Source organism: Diceros bicornis, chromosome 3 (assembly GCF_020826845.1).
Source record: "Diceros bicornis minor isolate mBicDic1 chromosome 3, mDicBic1.mat.cur, whole genome shotgun sequence".
Classification (NCBI taxonomy): domain Eukaryota; kingdom Metazoa; phylum Chordata; class Mammalia; order Perissodactyla; family Rhinocerotidae; genus Diceros; species Diceros bicornis.
This window is the reverse complement of record NC_080742.1, coordinates 56,802,462-56,818,077: the sequence shown is the minus strand read 5'-3', so window position 1 is coordinate 56,818,077 and position 15,616 is coordinate 56,802,462. Positions and strand designations below refer to the sequence as shown.

General features: G+C 41.5%; 2 protein-coding genes across 4 annotated transcripts in view; one reads left to right on the top strand and one right to left on the bottom strand.

Annotated features, from left to right (window-relative positions):
• Positions 1-5,059, top strand: part of NT5C3A (5'-nucleotidase, cytosolic IIIA) — a 53,826-nt gene extending 48,767 nt beyond the window's left edge. For all 3 annotated transcript variants that reach the window (XM_058527945.1, XM_058527952.1, XM_058527962.1), the window contains 4 exons: positions 996-1,085; positions 2,886-3,048; positions 3,600-3,800; positions 4,353-5,059. In XM_058527945.1, the coding sequence (XP_058383928.1) occupies positions 996-1,085; positions 2,886-3,048; positions 3,600-3,800; positions 4,353-4,454 (556 nt within the window). In that variant the 3' untranslated portion in view covers positions 4,455-5,059. The remainder of the gene's footprint in view (positions 1-995; positions 1,086-2,885; positions 3,049-3,599; positions 3,801-4,352) is intronic.
• A 5,572-nt stretch (positions 5,060-10,631) lies between these two features.
• FKBP9 (FKBP prolyl isomerase 9) overlaps positions 10,632-15,616 on the bottom strand; it is a 43,300-nt gene continuing 38,315 nt past the window's right edge. Inside the window, exons 9-10 of the mRNA XM_058527931.1 lie at positions 14,684-14,847; positions 10,632-11,984 (exon numbers count right to left, since the gene is read on the bottom strand). Coding sequence (XP_058383914.1) covers positions 11,808-11,984; positions 14,684-14,847 — 341 coding nt within the window. The 3' untranslated portion in view covers positions 10,632-11,807. The remainder of the gene's footprint in view (positions 11,985-14,683; positions 14,848-15,616) is intronic.

Sequence of the window (15,616 nt, the reverse complement as noted above, 5' to 3'; positions counted from 1 at the left end):
ATATATAAAGCTTTCCGTAACAAGGATTGTCTCTTTTGCTCAGTAGACAGCATCTTATGTACTTAGGCATTTCATGAAAATTCAGACTACATACATGTGAAAAAAATGGCTTTGTTTTAATTCTTTTTTTATTATTATTATTTTTAATTTTTTTGTGTGTGTGTGAGGAAGATCAGCCCTGAGCTAACATCCATGCCAATCCCCCTCTTTTTGTTGAGGAAGACCAGCCCTGGGCTAACATCTGTGCCCATCTTCCTCCACTTTATATGGGACACCGCCACAGCATGGCCTGACAAGCGGTGCATCAGTGCGTGCCTGGGATCCGAACCCGGGCCACCAGCAGCGGAGCGTGCGCACTTAACTGCTACACCATGGGGCCAGCCCCTGTTTTAATTCTTATTGCAATCAGAGAAATGATTCTACCTCCCAAGGTTGGATTCAGTTCTTATCTGTAGACTGAGGAAAGGTTTACACCTAGTATCCTTTCATTATCTCATTAACACATTTAAACTAAGCCACAGTTTGGGGAGGACTGGAAAATGCAGTAAGAACATGCATCACTTTTTGAGACACATGGGGTATACATTTATTAGTGATGAATTTAAATTTCTGAAATTTAAATCCAAACTATGATGAATGAAATACTCCTTTTTTTTTTTTTTTTTGAGGAGATCAGCACTGTGCTAACATCTGCCAATCCTCCTCTTTTTTTGCTGAGGAAGACTGGCCCTGGGCTAACATCTGTGCCCATCTTCCTCCACTTTATATGGGACGCCGCCACAGCATGGCTTGACAAGCGGTGCGTCGGTGGGCGCCCGGGATCCCAACCGGCGAACCCCGGGCCGCCACAGCAGAACGCATGCACTTAACCGCTTGCGCCACCGGGCTGGCCCCAAATACTGCATTTTCTCACACTGAAGAATGCTTTTTAATAAAGATGATAGTTTTATTTTGCCTTAATTGATATTCTCTTTTTCTTTGGTCATAAACTCCAGGTATACTAAATCACATGGTTTGCTTGTTGAACAAGCTTTACCGAAAGCTAAACTTAAAGAAATTGTGGCAGAATCTGATGTTATGCTCAAGTAAGTTTTTTGGGTGTTTTTTGTTGTTAATTGTCTACATACTTGAACTGTTGTTATATATGTATTCAAGTGTATATTTTTATTAAAACAATCCATAATAATATTCCATATAAAAACATACCCAAAATATACCACCCATCATAAAATAGTGATGAGATAGGGAGTTTAGAATGACATGTTAGATCTTGGTGTAGGGGGTAAGAGCCTTAGGAGATTTAAGTACTAATTTGCATTTCCTTTCTCCAGATTAAAAATTTCAAGTCTAATTTACAAATTTATGAAACCAAGACCATTTTGAAATTTATAGCAGAATACTTTTGAAAGACATGAAATATGAAAGGAATGTTTATAAATCAAGTAGAAAAGGATGTTTAGTTCAGTACCGAATCTAAAGTTACATGAATCTACTTTCTGAATTCCCACCTCCCTTGAAAACTATCTCTAGGAAAGGTGAATATGTTTTAGCAAATAATAAAAATATTTATAACACATGAATTATAAGATAAACATTTTTAAGCTTATTTTCAATACTGTTTACCATTTCTTAAACTTTTCAACTCATTAGGCAAATATGATGATGCTATTTTTTTTTCTTTTTTTGATGATGCTCCATTTTAAGGTGATCTACTTCTAAGGAGGAAAGCATTAAATTGTCAGAAAGAGTGTGAGGACAGGTAGTAAGTATGTCATTCTTTTGTGGGCAGCTCAACCTATAGCCCGGGAAGGGTAAAAAGGGAAGAAAAGATTTAAGATCAAAACCTTACCTAGAGCTGCCATATCTTAGGCAGGTGAGATGCCGGATGTAAAGAGAATACAGCTCAGTTCCTGCCACCCTGCTTTTCTTTTTTTTTCTCTCTTTTTTTTTTTTTCTGTGAGGAGATCAGCCCTGTGCTAACATCTGCCAATCCTCCTCTTTTTTTTTTTTTTTTGCTGAGGAAGACACCCTGGGCTAACATCCGTGGTCATCTTCCTCCACTTTATATGGGACGCCGTCACAGCATGGCTTGCCAAGCAGTGCGTCGGTGCGTGCCAGGGATCCGAACCAGCGAACCCTGGAACCCTGGGCCACCGCAGCCGAGGGTGCGCACTTAACCGCTTGCACCACCAGGCTGGCCCCAACCCTGCTTTTCCAACAATAGGGAGTAGATGAGCAGGATGACAAGCAGGAGGTCTTCAGCTCACCCTGAATGGGTTTTTCTTTTCTTTTTTTTTTTTTTTTTTTTAGAAAGATTGACCCTGTGCTAACATCTATTGCCAAGCTCCCTCTTTTTTTTTTCTTTTTTTCTCCCCAAAGCCCCAGTACATAGTTGTGTATCATAGTTGTAGAGTTGTAGCTCTTCTATGTGGGATACCACCTCTGCACGGCTTGATGAGCGATGAGCAGGTCCATGTTTGGGATCCAAAGCAGCGAACCCCGGGCCGCCAAAGTGGAACTGCGCACTTAACTGCTGCGCCACCGGGCCGGCCTCAAAATGGGTTTTTCAAGGTGTGGTTTAAGTATTTGCTGTTAAATGGTATAAATTCAGAACTGTATGCTTATATCCACATGTAGTGCAAGTCTAAAATCATCAAATTTGTGCTATTAGAATTTATTAAAAGAGGGTAAAGAGTTAACTGTTGTTTGAAGAACTTGTACTAGTAGTGTCATAGACATCAATAGTAGCCTTCTTGGGCAGTATTTTGAAATGAGAATGTAAATGAGCCATAGAATTAGGTAGGAATATTTAGCTTTCTTAACTTCTAGGTGAAAAGGAGATATATCTTGCTCTTTAACAATCAGTTCCTACCTCCATCTTGCAGGGAAGGATATGAGAATTTCTTTGATAAGCTCCAACAATACAGTATCCCTGTGTTCATATTTTCTGCTGGAATTGGTGATGTTCTAGAGGAGGTTATCCGTCAAGCTGGTGTTTATCATCCGAATGTCAAAGTGGTATCCAACTTCATGGATTTTGATGACAATGTAAGAATATCAAATCATTCTTCATATTACTTGTAAAATCTGAAAATATTTTAATCATGTAAATGCATTTGTTATTTATTAATTAATGTATATTCATTAAATTAGGCCAAGTTGCTAGGCCTGCTATAGGACTCATTATCTCTCCTTGTGTTGTATCCATATCCATGTTTTAAAAATAATATACCTTTCTTAAAGTTTTGTTTCCTAAGTTATAGACTAATATTAAAATTAGTAAAACTTCTTTTAAAGTAATTTAATGCAGCAACTCTGAAGACTTAACATCCATAGGTGGATAAAACAAGTGAATTAGTACTGACATTATTTGAACAAGTTCTTCTAATCAAGACAATATATTATGATATACAAAAAATTTCCTTCTGGCTAGGAAACAAATGAAAAGTAAAAATTGGATTTTCAGCTCATTGTGTTTAACATTTTAAAGTAGTGTCTAGAAAGTCATTGACTTCTCAGAGCCCTTCTTACCTATCATGAATGTGAAAATAAAACAATTTGTAAAATCTATTGTTTCAAAGGATTTATATTTTTAATAGGGGTTGCTCAAAGGATTTAAAGGAGAACTAATTCATGTATTTAACAAACATGATGGTGCCTTGAAGAATACAGAATATTTCAATCAACTAAAAGACAATAGCAACATAATTCTGCTGGGAGACTCCCAAGGGGATTTAAGAATGGCAGATGGAGTAGCCAATGTTGATCACATTCTGAAAATTGGATATCTAAATGATAGAGTAAGTATACAGATCTGTCATTTAATTTTCTTTGAAGAAAAACTTAGGATGAAATTTTATAGGCAGTTGTTACCAAAGGTGCCTGAGAAAGTAGGTATTTTAGACATTTTGATTGCTCTTTATCCCTTCACTTTGGTGATAACTAAAGGAGTTGGTATGCACTTATACGTGTGCTGTAGGTATTGGGAGGAGCAAGGGTATACATTCTTGATGAGGCTTCTCTGGCCTTTCCCCACTAGAACCTGGTAGCACTCCCCAGTCATGAGAATCAGAAATGTCTCCAGACATTGCCAAATGTCCCTTGGGCAGTCTCCTCCCTAGTTGAGAACCACTGGACTAGGGAGAAATCATTTTGGGAGAAAAGCCACCATGTGGGAAAATTTCTGTGTCAATGAATCTTAAAAGTTTGAAAGTATTTCTTCATTTCAAAGGTTTTATGAAAGTGAGTTTAATTTACTACATTTTGCCCAAAAGATCTAACATAACAATGAGATGCATAGAGAAATTATTTGCTTCTCTTCTCTGCGTATTAATTAATTTTTTTTTGATTAGGTGGATGAGCTTTTAGAAAAGTACATGGACTCTTATGATATTGTTCTAGTAAAAGATGAATCATTGGAGGTAGCCAACTCTATCTTACAGAAGATTCTGTGAACAAACGTTCTTCAAGAAGACCTCTCTCCTGTGGGTGCAGTTGGTGCAAGAACTGCTCATGTGTTCATCTTGCTGAAAGACTCTTATTTATAATATATTATTGCTCTTGAAGTTTTTCCTCTACATTACTAAAGTATTTTCAGACATGTCGAATCCATCAACTGGAAGCTCCTTTCTCTCCACCTCTCTCAGTACAATCCTCACTATATTTTTTAACAGAATAAAAAAAAATTCTTAAAGCCAAAATTTGAAAAATAACTCTCTACATTTCCAGAGTAAATTTTGTAATTTAATGTTATCATGAAGTTTTTGAGGAGTCTTTTTACACTGCGAAAGTTTGTAGAAGTTTAAAAAGAAGTTTTATGAAATGGTGAAATAAAGTGCATGATTTTACGTCTTGCCATTTTTGTAATTTGGGTGAATTATGCTGATGATATCACCATCTCCTGAAATTGTGATGTTTGGTGAAAATCCATATTTATCAAAAAATACTGGCACTTGGTGTTTGAAAAAACTGTTGGTATCCACATGTCAATAATCATTACAAAATGTTCTATATTGAAGCACTAATAATAAACATGAAATGAAAAGCCTTTTTAATTCTACTGTCAAGACTATTATTGTTCATTCATTCAACAAATATTAAGCACCTGGCATGTTTTTCTTGTGTGTGTGTGATAGCTTAATCCTAATGTCCTTGTCATAGTGGCTATTTAGATTGAATATTTTCAAATTTACACACTATAAGGATAAAAAGATATTTGCAGAGAAAATTTAATCTGCCCTTCAGAAAATACTGGGACCTGGGAAAATTGTTTTCTCCCATTGAAAATATCAGTAAAAGAGGGTACTTGATTGTTAAGTCTAAGAGTTTCAGAAACAGCCACAAGCAGGAGACAAAAGTGTAACTGGGTCTCGTGGTGACTACAGCTGAGTACTGCGAAGCTAGGGACCAACATTCCTCTCTGCAGTCTGACTCTCTATTCCAAATTTCTGCTGCCCCGTAAATGGTTTACACAAGGCTTAGACTTGCCATTGTGATAAATTTGACCCTGACTCTAGCCCTTAACTCCAGAGTCTATGAGCAACTAATGGGGTTTCTTAAAGCGTCTGAGCTATGCTATACACAAAGCATGATCCAGCTGGTTCTGGACATCCACTGTGGTCAGTCTCATCCAATCAGATGTGGCATTGAGTCAAGGTCTCATGATGAAAACCTTTTTCCTGGGGCAGCCCATCCTTATCCTCCACCTCGGCATCTCCTTTTTATAACAAACTGAAACAAAATATGCGGTGGCAAAAAGAAGACTCTTCTCTGCTTAGGTATTTTCCAAATCAAACTCAAAACCAAGCTTCTTGCTTGAAAGCAGATAGCGTGGTATGGGGGTATCAGAATTACCTGGAGGACTTGTTTCGCATAGGAGAAAAGTTGGGACTCACTGATCTAATGATAGCTCTTTACCCCTGTGTCACTATTAATGCTTGCCATATTGGTTATTTTCCAAAGGGGTTTATAATAATGCTTCAACAAATATGCATATTGCATGGTATAAATGTAAAGGATACTGAAGTTACAACCTCCATTCTATTCGTGGCTCAGGCGTTGACCAAGACTATAGGTCAGTCACCTCCCTATAAAATGAAGGCCTTGAGAGCATGCAGTCTCTACAGCCCTGTTTAGCTACAACCACGATAACTTGATTATTAAGCCAAGGCCCATGCCTCTTCCACTGTATGCCTGGGACCCTATCACATCACGCTGCCCCTGATGCTGATATTTAAAATATTTGTATTCAAGTTCAGTTTTCGGAGCAGTTTAATGTAGCTGTTAAGAAATGGGCTTTGGGGCCGGCCCCATGGCTTAGCGGTTAAGTGCGCGCGCTCTGCTACTGGCGGCCTGGGTTTGGATCCCGGGCGCGCACCGACGCACCGCTTCTCCGGCCATGCTGAGGCCACGTCCTACGTACAGCAACTAGAAGGATGAGCAACTATGACGTACAACTATCTACTGGGGCTTTGGGGAAAAAAAAAATGGAGGAGGAGTGGCACTGGATGTTAGCTCAGAGCCGGTCTTCCTCAGCAAAAAGAGGGGGATTAGCATGGATGTTAGCTCAGGGCTGATCTTCCTCACAAAAAAAAGAAATGGGCTATGGAGTCCAGCTGCCTGGATTTGAATCCTCTCTCTGCCACTTGGTAGGTGTGTGACCAGGACGAGTTATTTAACCTGTGTCCTGTTTGCTCCTCTGTAAAGTGAAGGTAATGATATATCCTCTGGATTTGTGAGGATGAGAATGTGCTCATTTATATCTATGTAGGCATTGAAATTTTATGTGTGCATTTAGAATATCTTAGCACAAGTATTCAGTATTGTTAGGTATTATCCATCCACAAAAGTATAAACTATTATATCCCCCAGCACAGTCTGGGAGAATTGGTGCAATGGAAAGATATTTTGCAACCCTAGTGAACATTCGTAGTGTATGTAACTACCACATTCTGCAATGAGTCTAGCATTAGCTGGTAGTGTTTTTCAACGCCAAATTTTACTTTGTGAGGTAAAGCAGTTTTGAGTGCTAAGATTAACAATTTTAATGAAACTGGAAAAAAAAAAAGCAACTATCAAGAGATACTAGCTTGCTCCAGAGTGACTTCACAAGAAATCTACATTCCATGGTGTGTTTAACAGACACCAAAGTTGACTAGGTAGATTATTGAAGGTTTTTTTAACCAGACTTAAGGTTCAGGGTTTTCTCTTTGGTGTACCCTATGGAGAATCAGGAAGGAAAAGATATGTGATCTTGGACTATTCCTGAAACTGCTCCAAGATTACCCCAGGATTGAAAAATCGTGCTGCTTTTCATACTTAGTCTGGTGTTTCAGTACAAGTTTAATAGATAAGATAAAAAGTGCCCGGGGTGTAAGGGGCACAGACTTTGAAATCAGTCAAACCTAAGTCTGAGTTTTTGATTCTGTGCCCTGGAGTAAATTTGTAATTTCTCTAAGCCTTAGTTGCCTCATCTATAAAGTGGGGTATTAACTCTAGAGGGGAGGATTAAATGAAGAGTCACTCACTTAAATCCTTACTGTGTGCTATGTTCTAGAGAAGCAATAGTTAACGCATCAGACATGTTTCCTGCCCTCATGTAGCTTCCATCCTAGTGGATGAGACAAGGAGAAAAGAAGCAAGCTATTATAAATAAGACAAATGCTATGAAGAAAACAATACAAATAACAAGGGACCTATTTTCAACAAGGGGTGTCAGAGAGATTGAGGAGGTGATATTTAAGGCAAAGCCTGAAAGATAGGAATGAATCAGCCACGTGGAGTTGAGGGAAAAGCATTCTAAGGAGAGGGAACAGCATGTGTGGAGGTCCCCAGTAAGACAATTTAGGGTGTTCAAAGAACTGAGAACTGGTTTAACAGTATTATGAGCAAAGGGATGAATGGGCAGTGGGTGGGTGCCAGATCACACAGGGCTTTGTAAATCATGGTAAGTTTGGTTTTACTCTCCCTGCAAAGAAGTGCCATGATCACACTTGTTAATGTGAAAAATGGAATGGCAGCAGAGATACCCAAGCAAACCAGTTAGAGGGCTACTGCAGCAGTCCAAACTAGAAATTATGGATGGGAAATTATGGGCAGGACTGGGGCAGTGGAGCTGGAGAGAAGTGGATCATTTCCAGTAGTTTAGATTTAGAAATGACGAGACTTGCTGTTGGATTAAACGCTAGGGTGAGAGAATAGGAGGGGGCTCACAGATGTCTGGTTTGGGCAAGGGTGGAACGGGAGCATGAGAGAGGACTAAGCTTGGAGGGCGGGTGTTGGGAAGGGAGTGGGAATATACATTCTATCTTGGACATGCAGAGTTTGAGGTGCCTGTGAGATCTGACAAGATACCAAATAGGCAGACTGGAGCTAAAGGAAAAATTTTGGCAGGGACTATAAATATGACATTGTCTATATTTAAAAGAGATTTTAATATGGCCACTGTAAGCTGGAAGGAATCCCCTGACCTACTGAAATTTCAACATTAAGGACAAAGACCACACAGAATCAAACACTTTTTTAATAAGCATAAAAGTTTTATATTCACAACCAGCAATAAATAATTGGGAGCAGTATTCTTATTTTATAAAAAGACTCAGATCCCAAAGAAAGCCAAGGGAAAAAGGCTTCAAAGAAAGCAAACTTGTTCCTAGAAACCTAAGATATTAAAGTGCTTACATATAATCTTGCAGTCAGGCCAACTTCTCTGCCAAAATGAAAACTTTTTTCTGTCTTTTAAGCTAATTTTGAAAGGCATTATAAATTCCTAAGTAATCAGAGATCGAAACTCACTAGGTTTTAACAAAATAGTGCAGACTGCTTACACTTGCAAAGTAGCCTAGAGGTGTTTCAAGCACGAGTCACAGACATACTCAGTTGAATTCATAAAAACAGAGAATAAAAAAGTTACCAGGGGCTGGGGGGCGGTGGAATAAGGAGAGGTTGGTGAAAGGGTCTGAGGATCTGATGTATAACATGGTGACTATAGTTGATAACACTGTGTTGTATAGTTGGAATTTGCTGAGAGTAGAACTTGAATGTTCTCATCAAAAAAAAAGATAAATACGTGAGTTGATGGATGTGTTGATTAACCAGATGGGGGGAATCCTTTCACAATGTATACATATATCAAACCATCACATACACTTTAAATATCTTACAATTTACTTGTTAATTATACCTCAGTAAAGCTGAAAAAAAAAAGCTGGCAAGGTGGAGACCCAAGAAGGGCCAATATTTCAGTCTGAGTCTGAAGGCCAGAAAACACCAATACTCCCCCACAGGCAGTTAGGCAGGCAAAGTTTAAAAACAAAAGCAAAAACAAGCTAAAGTTTTCTTCTAGAAGCTCTAAGGCCCACAGTCCTTAATTTCCCCAGACAAATACGAGAAACTTTTTCTTTTTTTTTTTTTTGCCAAGGAAGGTTCACCCTCAGCTAACATCTGTTGCCAATCTTCCTCTTTTTGCTTGAGGAAGATTTGCCCTGAACTAATTGTGTGCCAATCGTTCTCTATTTTGTATGTGGGTCGCCACCGCAGCGCGGCCACCGACATGTGGTGTAGGTCTGTGCCCAGGAACCAATCCCAGGCTGCCGAAGTGAAGCACAATGAACTTAACTGCTAGGCCACAGGGCTGGGACTTATTTTTTATTCAGCCAACCTGTCTCCACTACTGTAGAAAACAGCCAGTGAAGAAATTCAAACAGGATCAATCAACTAAAAATCTGCTATAGAGAATAAGCACAAGGTTTTGTCTTCACAAAGATTTGTAAGGATAATGGTTATACGTCAAATGCATTCCAAAGGGAAACTCAATTCAGCAAGATTATTACCCTATCTAGTGCACTTAAGGAATTCTGTTACATGAAAAATCTGAGTGACTGTGTGCTGGTAGAAGAGGGTTAAGGAGCATTAGTGACCATGGAAGCCAGGAAGGCCCTGGGTATCTCCTTTGCCTCCCCAAAGCACACACAGTCCCTGAAGTTGCTTCTGCAAAGAGTAAACAATATTTGCTTTTTAAAAACAATTATATACACATATTTTTCCCCCTACATATATGCTAGTTAATCTCCATTTGCTCCCACCTTGATCCCCGCCAGAGCCATTCTCCACCTTTCTCTGCAACCCAAAAGGCTGACCTCTGAGAACACCAGCCTCTGAGCATCTTTCCCTCTGGCTTCGTACACAGGATGCAGTGTTTCCTCCCTCACTCCTTCTCTGCCACAGTTCTGGGAGTGGCTGCGTCCCTCCACGACTCCCACCAGGGGGCCCCGCCCGGGCTCACCTTGACCCTTCAGGCCCAGGGGTGAAACAGCCTCCTACTGTTGCTGGCAACAGCTGTCCTGGGTATCTCGACATCCTTACTGGGTCTCTGAGCCCCACCCACACCTCTATAACCAGACCTTTCATTAGCTTCTCTTCAGAAGTCCCACATGAGGTGTTTCCTGCCAGCACCCTGACTGATACACTCCCATATGCTGTACGGCGCTCTCCTTCCAATTCAACGCAATGCAGTCCCACTGAGTTTTTATCAAGGGGATTCTGACTGCTTGGTGTATTCTCATGGGATCCTCTCAGCCTTCAAATAAAACCACAAAACCAGATGATGTAATTCAATATTTTACACAAAAAAGTCAGTTTTCCAACATTTATTCCACTGAATGAGTGCACGGCATTTTCATGAACTATCTCAGGGCTACATCAGTACAAAATAGTTTAAATTAGTAAAATAAAGCAGTTTCAAAAGGAAAATCATTACTTCAGAGTGAGTGCCACCACCACTTGGGAACAAGGGACATAAAGCAGCAAGGTGGTTACTGCATAAGGTGGGGACAGACCAGCAGGTACAGTGTCCTTGGTTTCCCAAGCAGAGAGAGGCCCCGGCATTCAGGGCACCTCCCTCTCCAGGACATGAATGAGTGGCAGAAAGATGTCACTTTGTTTATGCTCATCTGTTGGGATGACACTTCCGTCTCGGCCAGTGAAATGCTCTGGAGCTCGGCTTAGCCACCAGCCCTGTGCGTATCTTATCTGATCAAAGGATTCAGGACGGGAAAAGTATGCGCTACAGGATAGAGTGATGGGAATGAGAAACAGTGAAGCAGGTAATCTTGCATGGCAAACGCAGAATCAAATTCTCTATTCACGGGCCAAGATGCATCTTGTTTGGTCCACTGGTTTTCTTTTTAACCTCCAAGTTATCCAGCCAATCAGAGGACCACAAGGGGGTGGAGTGTGATTAACAGAAAAGCACACGTGTGTGCGTGTGTGTACGTGTGTGTGTGTGTGTGTGTGTCTGTATGAGTGTAGGGGAATGTGGAGGCTGGGCATCACTAGAGCCTGTACAGGCCACAGAGAAAAGTGTTCTGGGGCTTTCTGGAAATCCTTGCTGGGGCACGCCCTTTGTGTTTTCTGCCCACCTGGAGAACACTTTTAAAACGCTAGCAGTTTTTAAAAGAATTTAATCTTCTTTATGTAGACATCCTGGACATTTTTTCTTCTGTTCATTCCAAGATGGTTATAACTTCTGTATGACACTATTTTCCTTTTATAACAAAACTACTCAGAAGGCTCACAAAACAAACGTGGGCAGTGCAGCCTTTTCAATACTCTACACAGCCCATGCTAAGGTGCCTCGCACCAATTTTCTTTAATATCACTGCCATTCAGCCTAAAATTCTCACCATGTGTATCGACTCACCCCTGACGTATGCCCCAGAAGGTTTCACCTTCTAAGAGACCCTCAAGCCCTCAATGCACATTCTGCCACGACAGGGGGCTTGGTGTCACACAACTGGCTCATGTAAGGGTTAGAGTTCATCATGTTTGGCTTCCTGGTCTTTGAGTTTAAATTCCTCAGCCGTGACCTTCCCATCTCCATTCCGGTCCTGGTTGGTGAACATATTCTTCACAATCAGATCAGCATCAAAACCAGGAGCGAGTTTCCCTTTGCCAGATGCCACCTGGGCATGAATGTACTCTGAGAACTGGAAAGAAAGGGGACAGGACAGACCATGAGATACAGAAGCTGAGAAGGCAGGCCCAGGGCCTGAAACAGAGCAGTCCAAGGGTGATGGGGCTGGAATTTGAGTCTGAGCTATCAAAACAGACCAAATCTTAGGAGCTACATGATCTAGGTTTTTTTCTCCAGATGCAGGTTAAAAACCCCTGGCTAAGTGACTCCAGGAGCCCTTTGGTTCCAGGCAGCAATACACAGCAGCCATTGGAGCTATCCTCTCTTCCCAAGTCAACACTTTGTTCCCCACCAAAGGCTGACTCCTAACCACCCTAGCTTCTGAGAACACTGCTGCCTGCCTGCATGCCTTCATTCACTCATACAATAAAAACTTACTATCTACTGTGTGCTGAGCACCATCCTAGACCCTAGAGATACATCAATAAACAAACAAACAAAACATGCTAGCCTAGTAACTCTAGCATATTCTAGTGAGAAAGACACACAAATAGAAATGAATGTAAAAAAATAAGTAAAGTACATATTGTTAGAAAGTAAAATGCTCCAGAAAAAAAAAAATGAAAAAGTAGAGCCAAGTAAGGAAGATCAAGAGTACAGGTGGGGCGGGCCAGCTCCGTGGCTTAGCAGGTAAGTGCGTGCACTCAGCTACTGGCGGCCCGGGTTCCGATCCCAGGCGCGCACCGACACACCACTTGTCTGGCCATGCTGAGGCCACATCCCACATACAGCAACTAGAAGGATGTGCAACTATGACATACAACTATCTACTGGGGCTTTGGGGGAGAGAAAAAAAAAGGAGGAGGATTGGCAATAGATGTTAGCTCAGAGTCGGTCCTCCTCAGCAAAAAGAGGAGGATTGGCATGGATGTTAGCTCAGGGCTGATCTTCCTCACAAAAAAAAAAAAAAAAAAAAAGAGTACAAGTGGGGGAGCGGGCTGAGGTATCAATCCGGTGGTCAGCGTAAAGCCCCAGTGACAAAGTGAGACTTGTGCAAAGGCCTGAAGGAAGTGAGGAACTGGGCCAAACAGTTATCTAGGGGAAGTGTCTTTTTCTTTCTTTCAGGAAGCTTGGCCCTGAGATAAAATCTGCTGCCAATCTTCCTCTTTTTTTTTGCTGAGGAAGATTGGCTCTGAGCTAACATCCGTGTCCATCCTCCTCTATTTTGTATGTGGGACACCGCCAAAGCATGGCTTGATGAGTGGTGCATCGGTCCATGCCTGGGATTCAAACCTGCGAACCCTGGGCTGCCGAAGTGCATGTGTGAACTTAACCACTGCACCACTGGGCCAGGCCCGGGAAGTGTCTTCTGAGCAGAGAACAACTGGTACAAAGGCCCGGGGTGGACGCACGCCTGGTGTGTTCACAGAACAGCAAGGGGAGAGTCGTTGGGGAGGAGGTTACAGCAAGCAGGTTGTGGTGGGCCTTTGTAGGGCATTTATGGGCCACTATAAAAACTCTAGCAAATAGGAGGGCCTTTGCAGGGTTCTGAGACGAAGCAGGCCATAATCTGACTTATGTTTTGGAAGGATCACTCTGGCTGCTGTGAGGGGCAAGGGTGAAAGCAGGAAGACCATGACAGAGGCCCAAGCGAGAGATGGTGGGCACTCGACTAAGCTGTAGAGTGGAGGTGGTGAGAAGTGGTCAGGTTCTGGATGTATTCTCAAGACAGCTAGAATGATTTCCTGATGGATTTATTACGGCCTATGAGAGAAGGAGAGCAGTCAAAGATCACTGAGTGCTCTCCCCTGAGTAACCGGAAGGCTAGAGTTGCCATCGAATGGGATCGGGAGGGCTGTGGGTGAAGCAAGTTTGGTGTGGGGGGAGGATATCAGGGGTTCCATAAATGAAGATGTCAAGGAGGCAGGTGGATATATGAGTGTGAAGTGGAGAGAGACCAGACCAGAGTACAAATCTGGAGGTCATCAGGATATGGATGGTAAAGCCACAGGACTGGATCAGACCATCAAGGGACTGATGTAAAGGTGGAGAAGAGAACAAGTTCAAGACTTAGCCTAGGGCACTCCAACATGAAAGATCAGAGAGAAGACGCCTGAAAAGGAGTACCCGTGCGGTAGAAGGAACAAGAAAGTGTGGTGTTCTGAAAGCCGGGGAAAGACCGCGTCCTGCAAGAGAGTCAGCTGTGTTGAATTAAGAGAGCGAGAACTGACTGTTGGATTCAGCAACACAAAAGGCACTGGTCACCTTGGCAAGACCAGGTTCAGTGATGTGGAAGGATACAAACCTGACAGGAGGGCGTTTAAAAGAGAATGGGAGGAGAGGAAGTGGAGGCAGGGAGGACAGACAATTGTTTTGAAGTTTTTGCTGTAAAGGGAGCAAAGAAATAAAAGAAATGGAAAGATACACCAAGAAAAGGGAAAATAATAGCATGTTTTTATGTTAATGTGGACAATCCAGTAGCTGGAGAAATGCTGATGCTGCGAGAGAGAAAGGGGAGAAGGCGGGAGCGATGTCCCTGAATAAGCAGAGGTGGAATAGGCGGAGAGCTGGACTTCGCCACGGTTGTGACAGGACAGAGGACTCTGTGTGTGTAGAGGGCTTGGTCCATGAGTGTATAGGTTATCACCATCACAAGAAAAAAGCACAGCTGCCCTCCTCATTCTGGGAAGGCTGCAAAGTCAGAACGGGTCCTCTGGCCCAATAAGACTCCCTGAGCTCCTTCCATCCCACTTTCCTTCCACCGTCAGTTACCTCTTCGAGGAGGACTTCTCCGTTGCCATCCTTGTCGATTTCTTCGAAGAGGTTGGCTGACACCTCGCCGTTCCATATGAACATGTACCCCTCAGGCAGGCCCGCCACGAGCTCCAGCAGCTCAATGTCAAACACCAACACGGCACTGCCGGGCACTTCTCCATCTGCCTCACCGACAGAGACGAGGCGGTGTTAGCGCCAAGGGCAGTGGGCACGCCCGTCTCAAGCTCCCTCCCCCAGACCGGGTTCCAGCTGCCTCAAGGATGGGGCAGGCGTTTCTTGCGAAAGGAAGAAAGCCAGTATTGGCAAGTGGTTTTTCCAAACTGTAGATAGTGACCATCAGTGAGTCATGAAATCAGTTTAGAGGGTGGTTACCAGCATTTTTTTTTTAATTAAGGAATAGAATAAAATAGATCAGTGTATACTGCACATAGAAAGGATAGGTATTATTTTATGAAACTTGAGTTTCAATTTAATATATAAAACTAAATGTGTACGTATATATGTATAAATAGTATGTTTATATGCAATAAATGTTTATGTGTAATATAGATTGGGAGATAAAATCTATTTCTTACTGTCTACCGTGGTAAAAAAAAGTTTGAAAGCCACTAGTAAAGACTACAGTGGTAGAACTTTTGAATAAATCTAATTTTAATAATAATACAGTATGCCTTAAAAATCATGATCTAAGATATGACTGTAAACACAAATTTGAGAACAGTATATATAGTATGGGCCCAAAAGAAGTTATATAAATATGGGAATAATTATATAAATGTAATATGTATTATTTAAAATTATTACATATTATGTAGATTATATATAATTATTTATTATATATCACAGGAGCATGGCCTTATAGGATGCATAACATATTTTTTAAAGTGTTTCTTCTTGGATTGGTGGGAGTAGCAGAGAGTATTTTTACAA